The sequence below is a fragment of the Phyllobates terribilis genome, unplaced genomic scaffold, assembly GCF_046119375.1.
Source record: "Phyllobates terribilis strain yellow unplaced genomic scaffold, ASM4611937v1 Scaffold_11__3_contigs__length_659146591, whole genome shotgun sequence".
Lineage (NCBI taxonomy): Eukaryota > Metazoa > Chordata > Amphibia > Anura > Dendrobatidae > Phyllobates > Phyllobates terribilis.
The window spans coordinates 636,051,299-636,068,842 of NW_027362771.1; the positions used below are offsets into that span (position 1 = coordinate 636,051,299).

Below are 17,544 nucleotides of genomic sequence, written 5' to 3' on the forward strand. Positions count from 1 at the left end.
CTAATAATGGGAACATTTTTTTTTAGGAGACCCTCTAACTCGAACAGAACAAGTGGTTGGGCATCAGTGCACTCAATTTCTTCCAATTGTTGGCCAAGTCCAGATGGATGCCCCACGGAACCACATCTAGTAGAGTCATCAAAAAGCAGAAGTGATTACTGCATCACTTGGGGCTAAGACTGCTTGACTGATTTGCCAGGAGGTGATGTGGAAGACAGATGCCCAAGGGTTGCAGGTGCAAAATCTTGAAGACAAAGCAAAGGATCTGAAGGCACTCTCAGCCAAACAATCTAAAACCACCTCTACATGTTCTGGCCTAACTTTTCATCCAGGGGTACTCGTGCCTATGAAATTACACAAAATGCCTTGATGCCTGTGAGCAGCAAAGGAAGGTGTTTCATTTGGGCACGTAGCAGGCAGAGCTGTGTAGTTGGTAAGCCAAACCTTGGACTTCTCAGTTTCCCTGACTACTGACTCCACAAGTCCTACTACAACTCAACAACACTGCCTCACTATTGAGCATGTACATAAAGTGCAGCACAGATTCATCTCAACTAAAAACCTAGATCATTAGATCAGGAATAGAACAGACATTTATAGAAATTTTAATAACTTTCCCAAATTCTTATGAAAAAATGAACAGCACATGCTTGAACTACTGTACCAACTTTATTAGATAGTTTATGAGCCAGAGACTGTCCATTTTATTCCGATTCCGACCACACCAAAATGGCCACTGACTCAGACTCCATGACTACCACTCTACAGTCCTGGTAGCAGGCACAGATTAGCCACATCCATTCTCTCCCTGCAGCAACTTCACCATGACTACCAGCAACACGGCCATGACCCCTATATGATGCGCTCATTGTTTTCAACCAAAAAAAGTGTAGAGTATTAAATGGCCTGCATACAGACAGACAGTGGCCAGCAGATTATTACACTGCCTGTTTTCAAAGTAAAACCGCCCCTCCAAAAAAAACCAAACATAAAACCTGTGTTTGCTACCTCCTCCTCCTACACCTCTTCCAACTACACTTCCATCTCAAACTCCACCTCAACCTTCTCCTACACTTGGAACTGGTTCTCCTGGTTCTAAGTTGATATATTTTTTTTTTTTTTATTTTATGTTCTTTTAAGTAATTCCATAACAAAAGTAAAAAAATTGCCACAAAACCATTGTTGGATCCCTCCTCCCTTGCCTCTTTCACCTACACCGTCACGTCAACCTACGATACCTCTTCCACTTAGACCTCCGCCTTCCTGTTCAAGATTATTATTTTTTCTTTTTTTTTCTGTGTTATTTTAAATGATTTGCGTATTCACATTTGTCTGCTTGGCAATTGTCCTGCTCTTACCCTCATTAAGTATCCTTTTGCAGCCCCCTAGCCCTGACTATGACCATTTTACAGCCATTTTATCGCACTAAATTTGGGTCCCCATTGACTTCTAGGTTAGTTTTGGTTCTGGTCAAATTCGAGGTTAAGTTTGGACCTGAACAAAACTTTGTACTGTATGTTTGTTGAATCTGGTGAACCCGAACTTCCATGGGTTCACTCATCTCTAATCCTGTGTTCAAACAATTTCAAGCAGACGCTTTGTAGACGAAGGCTAGTTATGAATATGGTGTTTTTTAGGACAGGTGTAGGTCTAATAGCTATGGAAGACATATTTTCGGATTTGCAATGAAGTGGCAAATGTAACGCAATTACTTGCATAAATGTGTGACCTGTCAATCAGACACACAAATTAACATTGGACAGAGGGTTAAAATTACATATGCCATATTTGCCATCTATGGAAAGCTAAAATCATGATCGGATATATGGCATTACTATCTCCCGCCTGGGACCTACATTGGAATAAATGTCCTGAAAATTGGGGATCCCAAGATTTTCTAAATACCTGGACACATCCCATTACCAGCCCCCATGTGAGCTCACCAAGGGGTGGTATGTGGGTGTAACCTTTCTGTAATAAAAGCAGATTTTGAATTATTGTCTTTGTCAGTCCCGGAAGACACAGTTTGCTGTGGTTCTGTAACAATTCCCTAAAAGAAGAGCTTCTCTCTTCTAATATCAATGCCATTTCATGAGATTATTTTTTTGTGCTTGTATATACTGTATTGTTTGGTTCCCATTTTGTAACATCTTTCATATATTATTATAAACACTAACTACTTTAGAATTAAATATATAAAATTGAATAGATTTGTTCCTCTTGCTCTATTATCCGAGTCCCTTAAGCTATACACTACCTGCAACAAGTGTACAATCGGCCTGTATAAATGTTTGGTGGAAACAGCTAGTTTTTTGTTGGTTATTACGGAGCTTTGCAGTCACCGTGAAAGAATATACAGTATATATATTTCATGTGTTGGAATCAGATGTGTATATGCTATATGCTCATCGTGAGTACTCCAATATCAAGTCTAGTAGCAAAAAAAGCCATGACCTTGTCCATGAATCATGAGCAAATTGTATAATTATCTTGATGATTGAAGGTGGTGGAGTGTTGGCTCGTGACAAATTGGTACCAGCCATGAGATGTGTGTGATCCCCAGGTTCGGCAATTGCTGACAGTCAGCTTTGCAGGTCAATGTTAGTTTTGACTACTACTGCAACATCCTCCTCTGTAGCCTACCTGCTAACACTCTTGCACCCCTCCAGTACATTCTTAACTCTGCTGTGCGACCGGTTCATCTCTTGCCTCGCTACTCCTCCTCTACCCCCGTTTGCAAATCCCTTTACTGGCTCCCAATTGCCGAGTGTATCCAGTTTAAACTACTAGCACTGACCTACAAAGCCATCCTTAACCTTTCTACTCCATACAACTCTGAACTAATCTCACAATATATTCCCTCACGTAATCTCCAGTCCTCCCAAGACCTCCTTCTCTTTTCCACACTTATTCATTCCTCACCCAATCTCCTCCAAGACTTCTCTCGAATATCCCCCATCCTATGGAATTCTGTGCCTCAACACGTCCGATTATCCTCCACATTTGGATCCTTCACACAGAACCTGAAAACCCATCTCTTCAAACAAGCTTACAGACTGCCATGACCTTGCTTGCTGCCACCTCATCACCGGAGCTACTGCAACCCTCCAAACCTACAGTCTCCTTCCCTGTTCCTGTAGAATGTAAGCCTGCAAGGGCAGGTTCCTCTTCTCTCTGTACCAGTCTATCATTGCTAGTTTTGATAACTGTAATTGATAACTGTATCTTGTAACCCCTTCTTATGTACAGCACCATGGAATCAATGGTGCTATAAAAATAAATAATAATAATAATGAGCTTATTTCTGCTTTTCTATTTTTATTGCATTTATATTATTTTGTGACAATTACTAAATATGATGTAAAAATAAAAAGGAATCCAGATGGATTATGTCTCAGTAGAGAAGTCATTTGCAAGACAATCTATAAATGTGGTTAGGAAAACATCCTGTAGCTGTTATACTGCCTGCACTTGTTTAGTTATATTAATGTTTCATGTTGTCTCTTCCAATTCTAATATTGTCAGACAATCTAAATGGTACATCAAATAAATGCACACATGGACAACAGAGAAGAAGCTCACATAAGAGTGTTTTTTTTAGATTTGATTAAAAGTTAATCTTTTTTCTTCACTTGTTTAGTGAGATGAAGCTTTTACTTAACTTATTTTACATTCACCTTTTCCTATTCACATTTTCAGTTACTCCATTATTATTTTATTGACATAAAGTATGCAAATAATCTAAAGATTTAAGTCACAATCCTAATAAAAGATTGAAGGAGTTTAGCAGATTTTGCCTTTTTTTGTAAGATAGGAGAAAAGATAATTGGTTTCATAAAATATTAAAATAATAATGTAAGAAAATTATGCAGAAATTAATTTTTTTATTTTCATTTTCTGTTTTCTTCAATTGGATTTCCATGATAACTAATTTCATAATTGATAACTTTCTTTTTTTTTATAGGTCATTCTAGTAAATAATGTTACATCAGTTTTTCTTTCAGGATTTTCAAATCTTCAAAATTTCAAAATCCCGTTCTTCTCACTCTTGGTTCTCATTTATTGAGGAACCATTTCAGGGAATTGTCTAATTGTTGCTCTATATCTACTGAGTAAAACCCTCCAGTCCCCCATGTACTTCTTCATTACTCAGCTGTCATTGTGTGACATCCTTCTGACTACAGACATCGTTCCTACCCTTCTTCTTACTGTACTGTATGGGAGAAGCTCTGTGACTCTCATCGGATGCCTCCTCCAGCTTTCTTTCTTTCTTATATCAGAGACCTCAGAATGTCTTCTTCTGTCAGTGATGTCTTATGACCGATATCTGGCCATCTGTTACCCCCTCCGTTATAACGCTATCATGAATCACATGTTTTGTGTGTTGTCTGTCTGTATAGTTTGGTTCTTTGCTTTTATAATAGCATTAAGTTATGTAATTCCTATGTGTTATCTGTATTTCTGTGGACCTCACACTACTGACCATTTCTATTGTGACGTAGAACCTATTTTACAGCTCTCCTGCTCGGATACATCCATAATCCATAAAGAGATTTTTATTATTGGTGCTATATTTGGATTTTGTCCTCTTATTGTAATTGTGATGTCCTATGTGTACATTGCCACCACCATTATGAAGATCCCATCCAACACCAGTAGACATAAAGCCTTCTCCACCTGCATCTCCCACCTCACTGTGGTTTCCATGCTTTATGGGACACTCTTCACTGTTTATCTTTTTCCAACAAGAGGAAAATCCTTGATCATTAGCAAGATTATATCTCTGATATATACCATTCTGACCCCACTGCTTAATCCTATTATATACACTCTGAGGAACAAGGACTTTAAAGAAGCTCTTCATAAACTAAAATGTGTCTTATATAAAAGAATGAGGGAGCGATTTGCATTTTCTAGCTTATGTAGATGTCTGATTCAATCTTTGGATCAAGGCCACAGGCATGGCCTTGATCCAAAGAGTGAGGAAGGGATTTGGAAGCATTGAACTTTGTGTCTGGATCATCCAGGCTACTGGCATAGAAGAAAGCTCATGAGCCACTGATCTCAAGTATTCTGATTGAGCAAACAATATTATACCAAACATATACAGTACAGACCAAAAGTTTCGACAGACCTCATTTAAAAAAATTTCCGTATTTTCATGACTTTGAAAATTGTATATTCACACTGATGGCATCAAAACTATGAATTAACACATGTGGAATTATATACTTAACAAAAAATGTGGGAAACAATTGAAAATATGTCTTATATTCTAGGTTCTTCAAAGTAACCACCTTTTGCTTTGATGACTGCTTTGCACACTCTTGGCATTCTCTTGATGAGATTTAAGAGGTAGTCACCGGAAATGGTCTTCCAACAATCTTGAAGGAGTTCCCAGAGATGCTTAGCACTTGTTGGCCCTTTTGCTTTCACCCTGCGGTCCAGCTCACTCCAAACCATCTCGATTGGGTTTAGGTCTGGTGACTGTGGAGGTCAGGTCATCTGGCGTAGCACCCCATCACTCTCCTTCTTGGTCAAATAGCCCTTACACAGCCTGGAGGTATGTTTGGGTTCATTCTCCTGTTGAAAAATAAATGATGGTCCAACTAAATGCAAACCGGAAGGAATAGCATGCCGCTGCAAGATGCTGCGGTAGACATGCTGGTTCAGTATGCCTTCAATTTTGAATAAATCACCAACAGTGTCACCAGCATAGCACCCCCACACCATCACACCTCCTCCTACATGCTTCACGGTGGGAACCAGGCATGTAGAGTCCATCCATTCACCTTTTCTGCGTCGCACAGAGACACGGTGGTTGGAACCAAAGAACTCAAATTTGGACTCATCAGACCAAAGCACAGATTTCCACTGGTCTAATGTCCATTCCTTGTGTTCATTAGCCCAAACAAGTCTCTTCTGCTTGTTGCCTGTCCTTAGCAGTGGTCTCCTAGCAGCTATTTTACCATGTAGGCCTGCTGCACAATGTCTCCTCTTAACAGTTGGTGTAGAGATGTGTCTGCTGCTAGAACTTTGTGTGGCATTGACCTGGTCTCTAATCTGAGCTGCTATTAACCTGCGATTTCTGAGGCTGGTGACTCAGATAAACTTATCCTCAGAAGCAGAGGTAACTCTTGGTCTTCCTTTCCTGGGGCGGTCCTCATGTGAGCCAGTTTCTTTGTAGCGCTTGATGGTTTTTGCAACTGCACTTGGGGACACATTCAAAGTTTGCCCAATTTTTCTCACTGACTGATCTTCATTTCTTAAAGTAATGATGGCCACTCATTTTTCTTTACTTAGCTGCTTTTTTCTTGCCATAACACAAATTCTATCTGTCTATTCAGTAGGACTATCAGCTGTGTATCCACCTGATTTCTGTACAACACAACTGATGGTCCCAACCCAATTTATAAGGCAAGAAATCCCACTTATTAAATCTGACAGGGCACATCTGTGAAGTGAAAACCTTTCCCGGTGACTACCTCTTGAAGCTCATCAAGAGAATGCCAAGAGTGTGCAAAGTAGTCATCAAAGCAAAAGGTGGCTACTTTGAAGAACCTAGAATATAAGACATATTTTCAGTTGTTTCTCACTTTTTTGCTAAGTATATAATTCCACATGTGTTAATTCATAGTTTTGATGCCTTCCGTGTGAATGTACAATTTTCAAAGTCAAGAAAATACGGAAAAATCTTTAAATGAGAAGGTGTGTCCAAACTTTTAGTCTGTACTGTATATTAATAATTGTTTTCTCTCTCAAGATTGAGCCAGACATCTTTGCCCAGAGCACAAAAATATGATTGAGTTTACTTACGTTTTTCTTGAGCAGGCTAACAAGATGAATCTACAGGAAGTGGAAAAAAGTTACAGGGGTGGAGCATGGCTAATTGGAGGAGAAGATTTGCAGGCAGAATAGGACAAGTATTTTCAAATCTAATTTTTTGTATTAATTCTTGCTGCTGCTGGTTGGTGGAATAAGTACAACTTTTGTGAAAACTGATACCCAAACATGGATATGCAATTAATGAGAATCTAAAACCTGAGGCCAAAACAAAGTGCTAACAGAGACCCTGATTCCATCACACTTTTACTTACTAGGCATCTTGCTGAAGTTTGGATCAAACACAGTTTAATCTCTTGAAGATTGTCTAGTTCTCTCAATGATGAGTTGCTGCAATGAAGTCCACAAAATTCATGAACTCTTTACTTCGCGTTAGTGATGTATTTAGGTCAATATGATTTGCATTTACTTATGAGCAATGTTACAGATGCGGGTGGTGGAACCTCTGTGCTGGGGTGCAAGGAGGGACCCAGAGTGGCGTAACTAAGTATCAACTCGGACTGACCCAGGTCGTACGGTGGCTAACGACTCCGTGACCAGGGAGGGACTGAGCAGAGGGACTAGGTGCTACTCTGGGGACGACCTTGTAAAGGAGCAGGTGACTCCGAAGGGTCAGATGGCTGAGACTGACCGATACTGCAGATGGGCACAGCAGGCAGGCTGTCAAGATGTCCGGGTAGATGAACTGGCAGAGACAGCAGGCGACAGGCGGGAGCCTCTAGGTAGGCTGTCAGATGATCATGGCAAGTGACAGGAAGGAGCCTCAAGGTAGGCTGACAGGTGGTCATGGCAAGTGACAGGCAGGAGCCTCAAGTTAGGCTGTCAGGTGGTCACGGCAAATGATGGGCAGGAGCCTCCAGGTAGGCAGACAGGTGGTCATAGCAAGTGACAGGCGGGGGCCTCAAGGTAGGCTGTCAGGTGGTCATGGCAAGTGATGGGCAGGAGTCTCCAGGTAGTCAGACAGGAAACAGTCAGGTGCTTCCAGGTAAGCAGGCGGGTGAAGCCCATAGACAGACTGGCGGACTGAATGGAAGACAGACTGTCAGGCTGGAGAGTAGTCAGGCTGGCGGGAAGGACTAGTAGTCAGGCTAGCATCGGGACCTGAGGGCTGAAGCAGAGTTTAGAACACTGTGCATCAACTATTGCTCGGGCACCTCCATATTGGAGGAGGTGCCTTATATATTGGAGGGCCTCCGGCAATTGGCCGGGGACTCATTAGGGTGACGCGTGCGACCCCTTTAAGAGGGAGGGAGCGTGCGCACGCCCTAAGCACAGTGCCCGGGAAGCTGCGCTCACCGGCAGCAGAAGCAGGAAGAGAAGCGCTGGAGGACGCCGGGCAGGGAGCGCGGCGGTGAGAGGGACGGCATCTCTGCCTGGCAGGGGGCAGAGATGCCGATGCTACAGTACATCCCCCACCTTACGCCCCCTCTTTTTTAGGCCAGAAAGAAATTTTTCAAGGAGAAGCGGGGCATGGATGTACTCCCTCAGTTCCCAAGTTCTCTACTCAGGGCCAAACCCCTTCTAATCCACCAGAAAACACCTCTTACCCTCTTGGTAGCCAGATGTTCTCAACCTCAAAAATGTCCTCAGCGGAAACCGGAGCAGGAGGAGTACCTGGATTGTTGGAAAAAGAATTAAACACAACTGGTTTGAGGAGAGATACGTGGAAGGAGTTGGGAATCCATAAGGTGGCCGGGAGTTTTAGATTGTAGGCCACTGGGTTGATGTGTTTGAGGACTTCAATTGGACCGATGAACCGAGGACCCAGCTTGTAGGAGGGTATTTTGAGCTGAACATGTTTGGAGGAGAGACAAATCTTGTCTCCTGGACGGAATTGAGGCGGATCCAGACGTCTCTTGTCAGCATATCTCTTCTTCCGCTCGGAGGACTGAAGAAGTGTGGACCTAGTATTCTCACAAATGGTGGAAAATTCACTGACCAGAGACTCTGCGGCAGTGTTGTCCACATAAGCGGAGATGGGAAACTGAATCCGAGGATGTTGACCATAGACTACAAAGAACGGGGATTTGGAAGTAGATTCGCTCTCATGGTTGTTGAAGGAGAATTCGGCCCATGGTAGGAGGTCCACCCAATCGGTATGGTGAGCATTAACAAAGTGGAGGAAGTATCTGGTAAGGATCTGGTTGATACGCTCCACTTGGTCATTGGACTGTGGATGGTAAGCATAGGAGAAATCCAGGGTGACATCCAGCAGCTTACACGTAGCTCTCCAGTAGCGTGAGGTGAATTGAACTCCTCTATCCAACACAATGTGGAGGGATAGGCCATGGAGATGGAAGATGTGATGGATGAAGTCCTTAGCCAGCTCCAATTCAGACGGGAGACCAGGCAGAGGAATGAAGTGGGCCATTTTAGAAAAGCAGTCCGCGACCACCCAAATGACTGTACAGCCGGCAGAAACAGGGAGATCTGTAATAAAGTCCTTAGCAATGTGTTGCCTGGGGGCAGCAGGTACGGGAAGAGGCAGGAGGCGGCCGGCAGGAAGATGTTTGGGCACCTTGTTGCGGACACAGGACGAACAGGCTGAGACGAAGTCCACCACATCCTTGCGCAGGGTGGGCCACCAGTAATGCCGGGAAATGAGCAGGAAAGTTTTCTTCTGACCGGCATGGCCGGCTAGTTTAGATGAATGACTCCAGTGAAGAATCTTCTCCTGATCTGGAACTGCTACAAACGTCTTACCTGGTGGGAGACGAGTCAGATCTAAAGGGGCCATACTCATCACTTTGGAGGGGTCGATGATGTGCGTAGGCTCCTCCTCTAGATCGGAGGACAGGAAGGATCAGGACAAGGCGTCAGCTTTAATATTCTTCTCCGCCGGGCGGAAATGTAGGATAAAGTCGAAGCGAGCGTAGAACAAAGACCCCCGGGCCTGACGTGGATTGAGTATTTGGGCATTCTGGAGATATGCAAGATTTTTGTGATCAGTATACATGATCACTGGGTATAGAGCCCCTTCAAGCAGGTAACGCCACTCCCCCAGCGCCAATTTGATGGCTAGCAGTTCTTGGTCTCCAATGGAGTAGTTGCGCTCAGACGAGGAGAAGAGTTTGGAGAAGAAGCCGCGGGTTAACATTCTCCCGGATGAAGATTTTTGGGTGAGCACTGCTCTGGCTTTGGAGGAGGAAGCATCAACCTCCAGGAAGAACTGTTTGTTGCAGTCCGGATGGTGCAGCACTGGGGCAGAGGAGAAGGCTTGCTTTAAGGAAAGGAAGGCCTCCTCAGCTTCGGGCGGCCATACCTTGGGATTTGCTCCCTTACAGGTGAGCGCAGAGATGGGAGCAGTCCGGGAAGAGAAGTGTGGGATGAAGAGACGGTAGTAGTTGGCGAAGCCCAGGAATAGCTGAATTGCCTTCAACCCCTCCGGACGGGGCAATTTTAAAATGGCAGAGAGCTTCTCGGGGTCCATTTGTAGACCTGTATGGGATATAATATAACCCAGGAACGGAAGGGAGGTCTGCTCGAAGAGCCACTTCTCAAATTGGGCATAGAGGTGATTCTGCCTGAGCCTAAGCAGGACCTGACGAACATCCCTCCGGTGTGTGGGAAGGTCCAGAGAGAAGATCAAGATGTGGTCCAGGTACACCACAACGCAGGAATATAGAAGATCACGGAAGATGTCATTGACTAATTCTTGGAAGACGGCGGGAGCATGGCAGAGACCAAAGGGCATTACACGGTATTCATAGTGACCATCTCGGGTATTGAATGCCATCTTCCACTTGTCTCCTTGACGGATCCGGACCAGGTTATACGCCCCACGTAAATCCAGCTTGGAAAAGATTCAAGCGCCCTTAAGGCGGTCAAATAACTCGGAGATGAGTGGCAAGGGGTATTTGTTTTTGACCGTTATTTGGTTAAGTTCTCGATAGTCTATACAGGGGTGTACGGGACCATCTTTCTTCTTGACGAAGGTAGATTTCTGGATGAATCCCCTAGCCAGATTCTCCTTAATGTATTCCGACATGGCCCGCGTTTCAGCCGACGACAATGGGTAAATACGCCCACGGGGTGGAGTGGCACCGGGTACCAGGTCGATCGGGTAATCATATGGCCTATGAGGTGGCAGTGTCTCTGCTTCCTTTTTGCCCAAGACATCTGCATAGGACCAGTAAGGTGCCGGTAAACGGGGTAGAATAGCTGGGTTGAGGGGTGGATGAACTGAGCTGCCCAGGACCAGGCAGGTCTTATGTCAATCCTGCCCCCAACAAAGAACTTCATCGGATTGCCAGTTCAGCACGGGTTCATGTATCTGGAGCCAGGGTAGACCTAGCAATAGGGAGTGAGAGAGACCGGAAAGCACATGGAAGGAGATCCTCTCAGAGTGCAACATTCCTACCTGCAGTGTTATAGGTTATGTGACGAGCAGGATGGTCACTGGAAGGAGTCTCCCATCCACGGAGGCAACTGCCAATGGTTCAGCCAGAGGATTGGTGGGAATGTGATATTTCTCTACCAGGGACTGGGAAATGAGGTTCCCAGCAGCTCCGGAATCTAGGTGTGCAAAGTAGCGGTTCTCCCCCCAGGAGATGAAGACAGACAAAGGCAGGGAAGGAGAGGGTTTACTTTTGTCTAAGATGACCTCTCTGAGCGGTCCTAGACACTGGCGTTTCTCGGCTTCACCGGGCAGGAACGGATGAAGTGCTCCTTACTGCCACAATAGAAACAGCTCCCCTCGGCCCGGCGTGACTCTTGGCGAGATTTGACCACCTTGGTCTGGTCAACCAGCATAGGTTCGGGCAAGCGTGCCCCGGGAGTTGCTAATTGAGAGAAAGGTCTCTGGAAAGTAGGAGCAAGGCGAGGAAATCTTCGCTCCCGGGTAGTCTCTTTGGTACGTTCTTGGAAACGGATGTCAATCCGGGTAGCTAGTGACACCTGGTCATCCAGGGTGGTAGGAATGTCCCGACCGGCTAACTCGTCCTTAATCCAACCGGAAAGACCCTCCCAGAAGATGGACACCAGAGCGTCATTGTCCCAGGCAAGCTCAGAAGCGAGGGTACGGAACCGTATGGCATATTGGCCCACGGTGAGACTCTTGGCGGAGACATAGCAGAGAGGAGGCTGAAGAGGATTTTCGTCCTGGTTCATCGAAGACTATCCGGAAAGCAGCGAGGAAAGATGATATATTGGATACCAGGGGATCCCCTCTCTCCCACAGGGGATTAAGCCAAGCCAGAGCTTCCCCAGTGAGATGGGACATGATGAATTCCACCTTGGCTCAGTCGGAGATGAACTGAAGTGCCAAGAGTTCAAAGTGCAGGGAGCACTGGTTTATGAAACCCCGAGCCAGAGCGGGGTCGCCTCAAAAACGATTAGGTGCAGAAAGCCGGTAACCTGGGTTGGATGCCGTGGTATTGGTGGGCAGCAGTGCTGCCAGAGCGGGACTTGCACGAGTCGAGGCGGACACAGGTGGAACAGTCAGAGTGTCCAGGCGGGAGTTCACACTCCGCAGGAAGTTCAGGATGGTTTCCTGTTGGGATCTTTGACGAGAAAACTCCTGGTACAGGTCAGAGAGCGAAGGAGCTTGGGAGCCACCGGGTCCCATGGCCCGAGCAAACTGTTACGGATCCGGGTGGTGGAACCTCTGTGCTGCGGTGCAAGGAGGGACCGAGAGGGGCGTAACTAAGTATCAACTCGGACCGACCCAGGTCGTACGGCGGCTAAAGACTCCGTGACCAGGGAGGGACTGAGCAGAGGGACCAGGTGCTATTCTGGGGACGACCTTGTAAGGGAGCAGGTGACTCCCACGGGTCAGATGGCTGATACTGACCGATACTGCAGATGGGAACAGCAGGCAGGCTGATGAGAGGTACGGGTAGATGAACTGGCAGAGACAGCAGGCTACAGGCGGAACCCTATTGGTAGGCTGTCAGTTGGTCATAGCAAGTGATGGGCAGGAGCCTCCAGGTAGGCAGACAGGTGGCCACGGCAAGTGACAGGCGGGAGCCTCAAGGTAGGCTGTCAGGTGGTCATGGCAAGTGACGAGCAGGAGCATCCAGGCAGGCAGACAGGTGGTCACGGCAAGTGACAGGCGGGGGCCTCAAGGTAGGCTGTCAGGTGGTCACGGCAAGTGATGGGCAGGAGCCTTCAGTTAGGCAGACAGGAAACAGGCAGGTGCTTCCAGGTAAGCAGGCGGGTGAAGCCCATAGACAGACTGGCGGACTGAATGGAAGACAGACTGTCGGCTGGAAAGTAGTAAGGCTGGCGGACTGGACTGATAGTCAGGCTGGCGGGCAGGATTAGTAGTCAGGCTAGCAGCGGGACCTGAGGGCTGAAGCAGAGGTTAGAATACTGTGCATCAACTATTGCTCAGGCACCTCATATTGGAGGAGGTGCCTTATAAATGGGAAGGCCTCCGGCAATTGACCAGGGACTCCTTAGGGCGGCACGAGCAGCCCCTTTAAGAGGGAGGGAGCGCGCGCGCGCACCATAAGCACAGTGCCCGGGAAGCTGCGCGCGCTGGCAGCAGAAGCAGGAAGAGGAGCGCTGGAGGACGCCGGGCAGGGAGCGCGGCGGTGAGAGGAACGGCGTCTCTGCCTGGCAGGGGGCAGAGACACTGATGCTACAAAAAAAATGTAAATTTATAGAAAATATTTAAAAATGCGCAATTTTTGAACTTTGAATTTTTGTGCTACTAACACAGATGGTCATAGCACTAAAAATAATTAATAAATAACATTTGCCACATGTCTACTTTACATTAGCAACATTTTTGAAGCATCATTTTTTGTGTTAGTAAATTGGAAGAGTTAAAATTTTATTTGAAATGTTTATTTTTTCCACCAAAATTTACAATACCAATTTTTTTAGGGACCACTTTACATTTGAAGTAACTTTGAGGGATTTATGTAACAGAGAATATCCATATGTGACAACATTTTAAATACTGCACCCCTCAAAGTGCTCAAAACCACATTCAAGAAGCCTATGAACCCTTTAAATACTTCACAGGAATTAAAGCAATGTTGGAGGAAAAAATTTTTATTTAAATTTTTCCCAATAAGATGTTGCTTAAGCCTCAAATTGTTCATTCTCACAAGGGTAACAGGAGAAAATGGATCACATTATTTGTTTTACAATTTCTTCTGACTATGGTGATACTTCACATGTAGTGGAAAACTACTGTTTTGTTGTGTGGCAGGGTTTGGAAAGGAAAGAGCTCTGTTTCACTTTTGGAATGCAAAATTTGTTGGAATAGATAGCTGATGCCATGTCGTGTTTGCAGAGACCCTGATGTGCCTAAATAGTAGAAGTCCCCCACAAATCATCCCATTTCAGAAACTAAACTCTCAGGGATTTTATCTAGATGTGTAGTGAGCACTTTGAACTAACAGTTGCTTCACAGAATTTTATAATTTTGAGCTATGAAAATGAAAAATTTGATTTTTCCCAAAAAAAATTTACTTTAGCCAGAAATTTTTCATTTTCACAAGAAAATGAACCTAAAATTGTACTATTTCTCCTGAGTATACTTATACCCCATGTATTGTGGAACATTACTGTTTTCCACCACTTTTAAGTAAATCAATGAAGACATCAAATGGTGGTTTAATATGGAATATTGGGAAATAGTAATTTGACAGAATTATTAATAATGAAAAATTAATGAGTGAAGCTTTTGAAATTCAAATTCACGAGATTCACCAAATTTTCTCAGGAAGTCAATTTTGCAGTGAATCAATTTACTGTAATTGGAAAGCACTTCAATAGTTCCAATTAGTGAATGAAACTTTTTCTTCACACACTAAACCTTTTCATTGATATGCTGTCACACAATATCTGCAGAATTTATTCAGTGTTTTACGGATTTATTTCACCTATCTCTATGGCTAGCCTGTAAGATGTGACTTTCCAGATTTACCTCAAAATGACTGCTGCATTTCCAGCTTCTTTAAAAGAGAGTATGATAATCCCTCTTTATTGACTGTGCTATGCCATATGATAGCTGCAATGCACTGTGGGGAAACCTGCTCAAGGTTGTGTGAATCTTCTCTGGCTGATGCAGTCTTATACAATATGTAAAATAGCCGTATCTATTTTATGAAGTGAAAATCAAACTGTTTAAATATACTGGGTTCAGTAAATTCCTGAAAATTCAACACAAACTTGTTTTATTGTTTAGAAGTAGTGATGGGCGGGCACTAAAATGCTCGGGTACTTGATGCTCACATCGAGCAAATTGGAAAGCTCAGGTGCTCGACCTGAGCAACGAGCCCAATGGAAGTCTATGGGAAACTTGAGCATTTTTCTGGCGGCTCACCCTGGAGGTCTGCAAAGGGCCTAAAAATGGCCCAAATTGATGGAAACAGTGCTCAAATGACATGGGAACAGCATGGGGAAGACCCTTGGAAGCATAAATGACACTGCTGTCAACAATGTTGTCAGAGGTACTGCGCCACTTTTAAGAATTCATAATAAAACATACAAAAACGAAAACAAAATGGATTTTCCTGGGAAATATGTTAAGGAACATCCTTTCCAGGGTAAAGACTTTTATATTAGGCAAAATAAATAACCAAAAACAAAAATGTTCCTCCAAACCTTGGGCTATGTTCACACGGAGCGTTTTTGATGCGTTTTTGCACTTTTGTATTGCTTTCAACCAAGACAAATGCATTCACCGGGAAATGTCATTTTAACATTTTTCAACCTCATCTGGCCATGTGGTGTGTGACACATCATCAGACACATGCTGTTTCATTTATGATGGAGGGACTCTTAAAATCATAAAGCCTATTTTTATAGGGACATCAGATGGCCCTTACTATTCTTAAAAGGCCAGCAGTCGGCCCTAGCTATTGTTAGAGAGCCATCAGCTGGATATGCTTTGTTGTTTCCATTATTAACAAGTGGGTCTCCTATACTGTTATTGCGTATCAAGTGACTGCAAGGGCTGCCAAAAATTTGGACGCAACCAAATACCCCTTTGAAGAGACATAGAGGAGAGTCTCAGTAAAAAAAATATTCCCATTATAAAGGAGCTGGTCTCCTGTAAGTGGTAATGCCCATGCTGTGAATGCAAGGGCTGCCAAAATTTGTGAAAAACCCCACTAAGAATTGAAAGACACACGGAGCAGGGCCCTCAGTATCAAGGTACGACATGTTTTCATTAGAAAGGAGAGAGTCTGCTATACAGTTATAGGGTATGCAGTGAGTCCAATGGCTGGCAATTTTAGGAAAAACCCCACTAATAATTTAAAGACACATGGAGAAGGGCCACAGTAACAAATACAACATGTTACCATTAGAAAGGAGAGAGTCTGCTATACAGTTATAGGGTATGCAGTGAGTCCAACGGATGAAAATTTTAGGAAAAACCCCATTAAGAATTAAAGACTAGTGTTGAGCCACCCCCGTAGTGTTCGAGTTCGGTTCGTCGAACACCCGTGTGTTCGCCGAACTGTTAGTCGAACTGTTCGTCGAACACCTTCGAACACCGTTAAAACCAATGGCAGGCAAACAAAAACACATAGAAACACATAGAAACACATAGAAAACACCTTCAAAGGTGTCCAAAAGCTGACAAACTGCTCAGAAGACACAACTAACACATGGAAAAGTGACAAGTACATATAGTCATGCGAAAAGAAAAGAGGTGGAGGAGTAAAAGGAGGGGGAGACACAGATATAGGCATGTCATGCCCTTCTAAAATCCAAAAAGTGAGAAGCCGAGATGGCCAGTCCGCTCCTGCCCGTGCCACCTCCGTGTCGCCGGGTTTGTGCCAGAGCCGCGGTGAACCCTGACGGCCAGCCCCCCTCTCCCAATACTGGTGCCTGTCCGCTGGTGGGTCGAGAGAGCCCCACTGTGGTGGAAGCAGCTCTAAGCTTTTTAATTTAAATTGTCCCTCTAATTTGAATGAATACACTTTAAATCCATTTACAAGGATCTATTGGAGGGCAAGTCTCATGCCAGCAGCCGCGTAATTCCAGCTCCAGTAGCGTCCACTAAAGCTGCTGCAGTTAAAAAGCTTTTATAAGGATCGAGCTCAGCTGTCCACCGCAAGGCATCCTAGTGCCAGTCCCAGCCCCTATGCCTTGGGGTGCCTCCTGATGCTCTTCACTAAGTATCCCGTGGTCCCGAAGCATTTCCTTTGAAAAAATTAAGTGTCCAAACTACAGGTGGTGTAGCTTGCTTAACAGCCGGGATAATCCGCTGACTAGCAGACACTGCAACTAGGCACAAAGTATTTCCTGGGCTAGATGCAGTTAAAAATTTGTAAGTAGATACTCTCGTTGGATGCTGAGAAAGCATTCCATAGAGTCTCCTGGCACGCCATATATGATTCTCTTAAAAAGCTTGGGGTAGGGGTCTAGGGGACCCTTTTATAGCCAAAATCACGGCCCTGTATCACAATACGTCACCTAGGCTGAAGATAAATGGAACTGTAGCACCGAGGGCTCGGTTGCTACAGACGTATTGCACCTCACCCAGAGGTGTGATATCTCACTCTCAGATAAGGATGGAGTGTGGATCAGGACCCGACACCTGCATGCATTACACCACATTGCCGTGGGGCAGGGCGACCAATATGCCCCTGAGATGGGCACGACAGTCCCTGTCCCTGGCTGGAGTGGGGGGAGGGAACACTGAGGAAGGGGAACCCTGCAGTGCAGGAGCAGGGAGGAAGCAGTTCCTGGGTGCATTGAGAAGGGAGTATAAAAGGTGGGCACCATCTTAGT

At 44.8% G+C, this 17,544-nt stretch overlaps 1 protein-coding gene across 1 annotated transcript; it reads left to right on the top strand.

The window, feature by feature from the left end:
* Positions 1-4,132: 4,132 nt before the first annotated feature.
* LOC141167564 (olfactory receptor 5G26-like) lies at positions 4,133-5,005 on the top strand. The gene has a single exon (XM_073654954.1). The coding sequence runs from the start codon at positions 4,133-4,135 to the stop codon at positions 5,003-5,005; it is 873 nt and encodes a 290-aa protein (XP_073511055.1).
* The last annotated feature ends 12,539 nt before the right edge of the window (positions 5,006-17,544 follow it).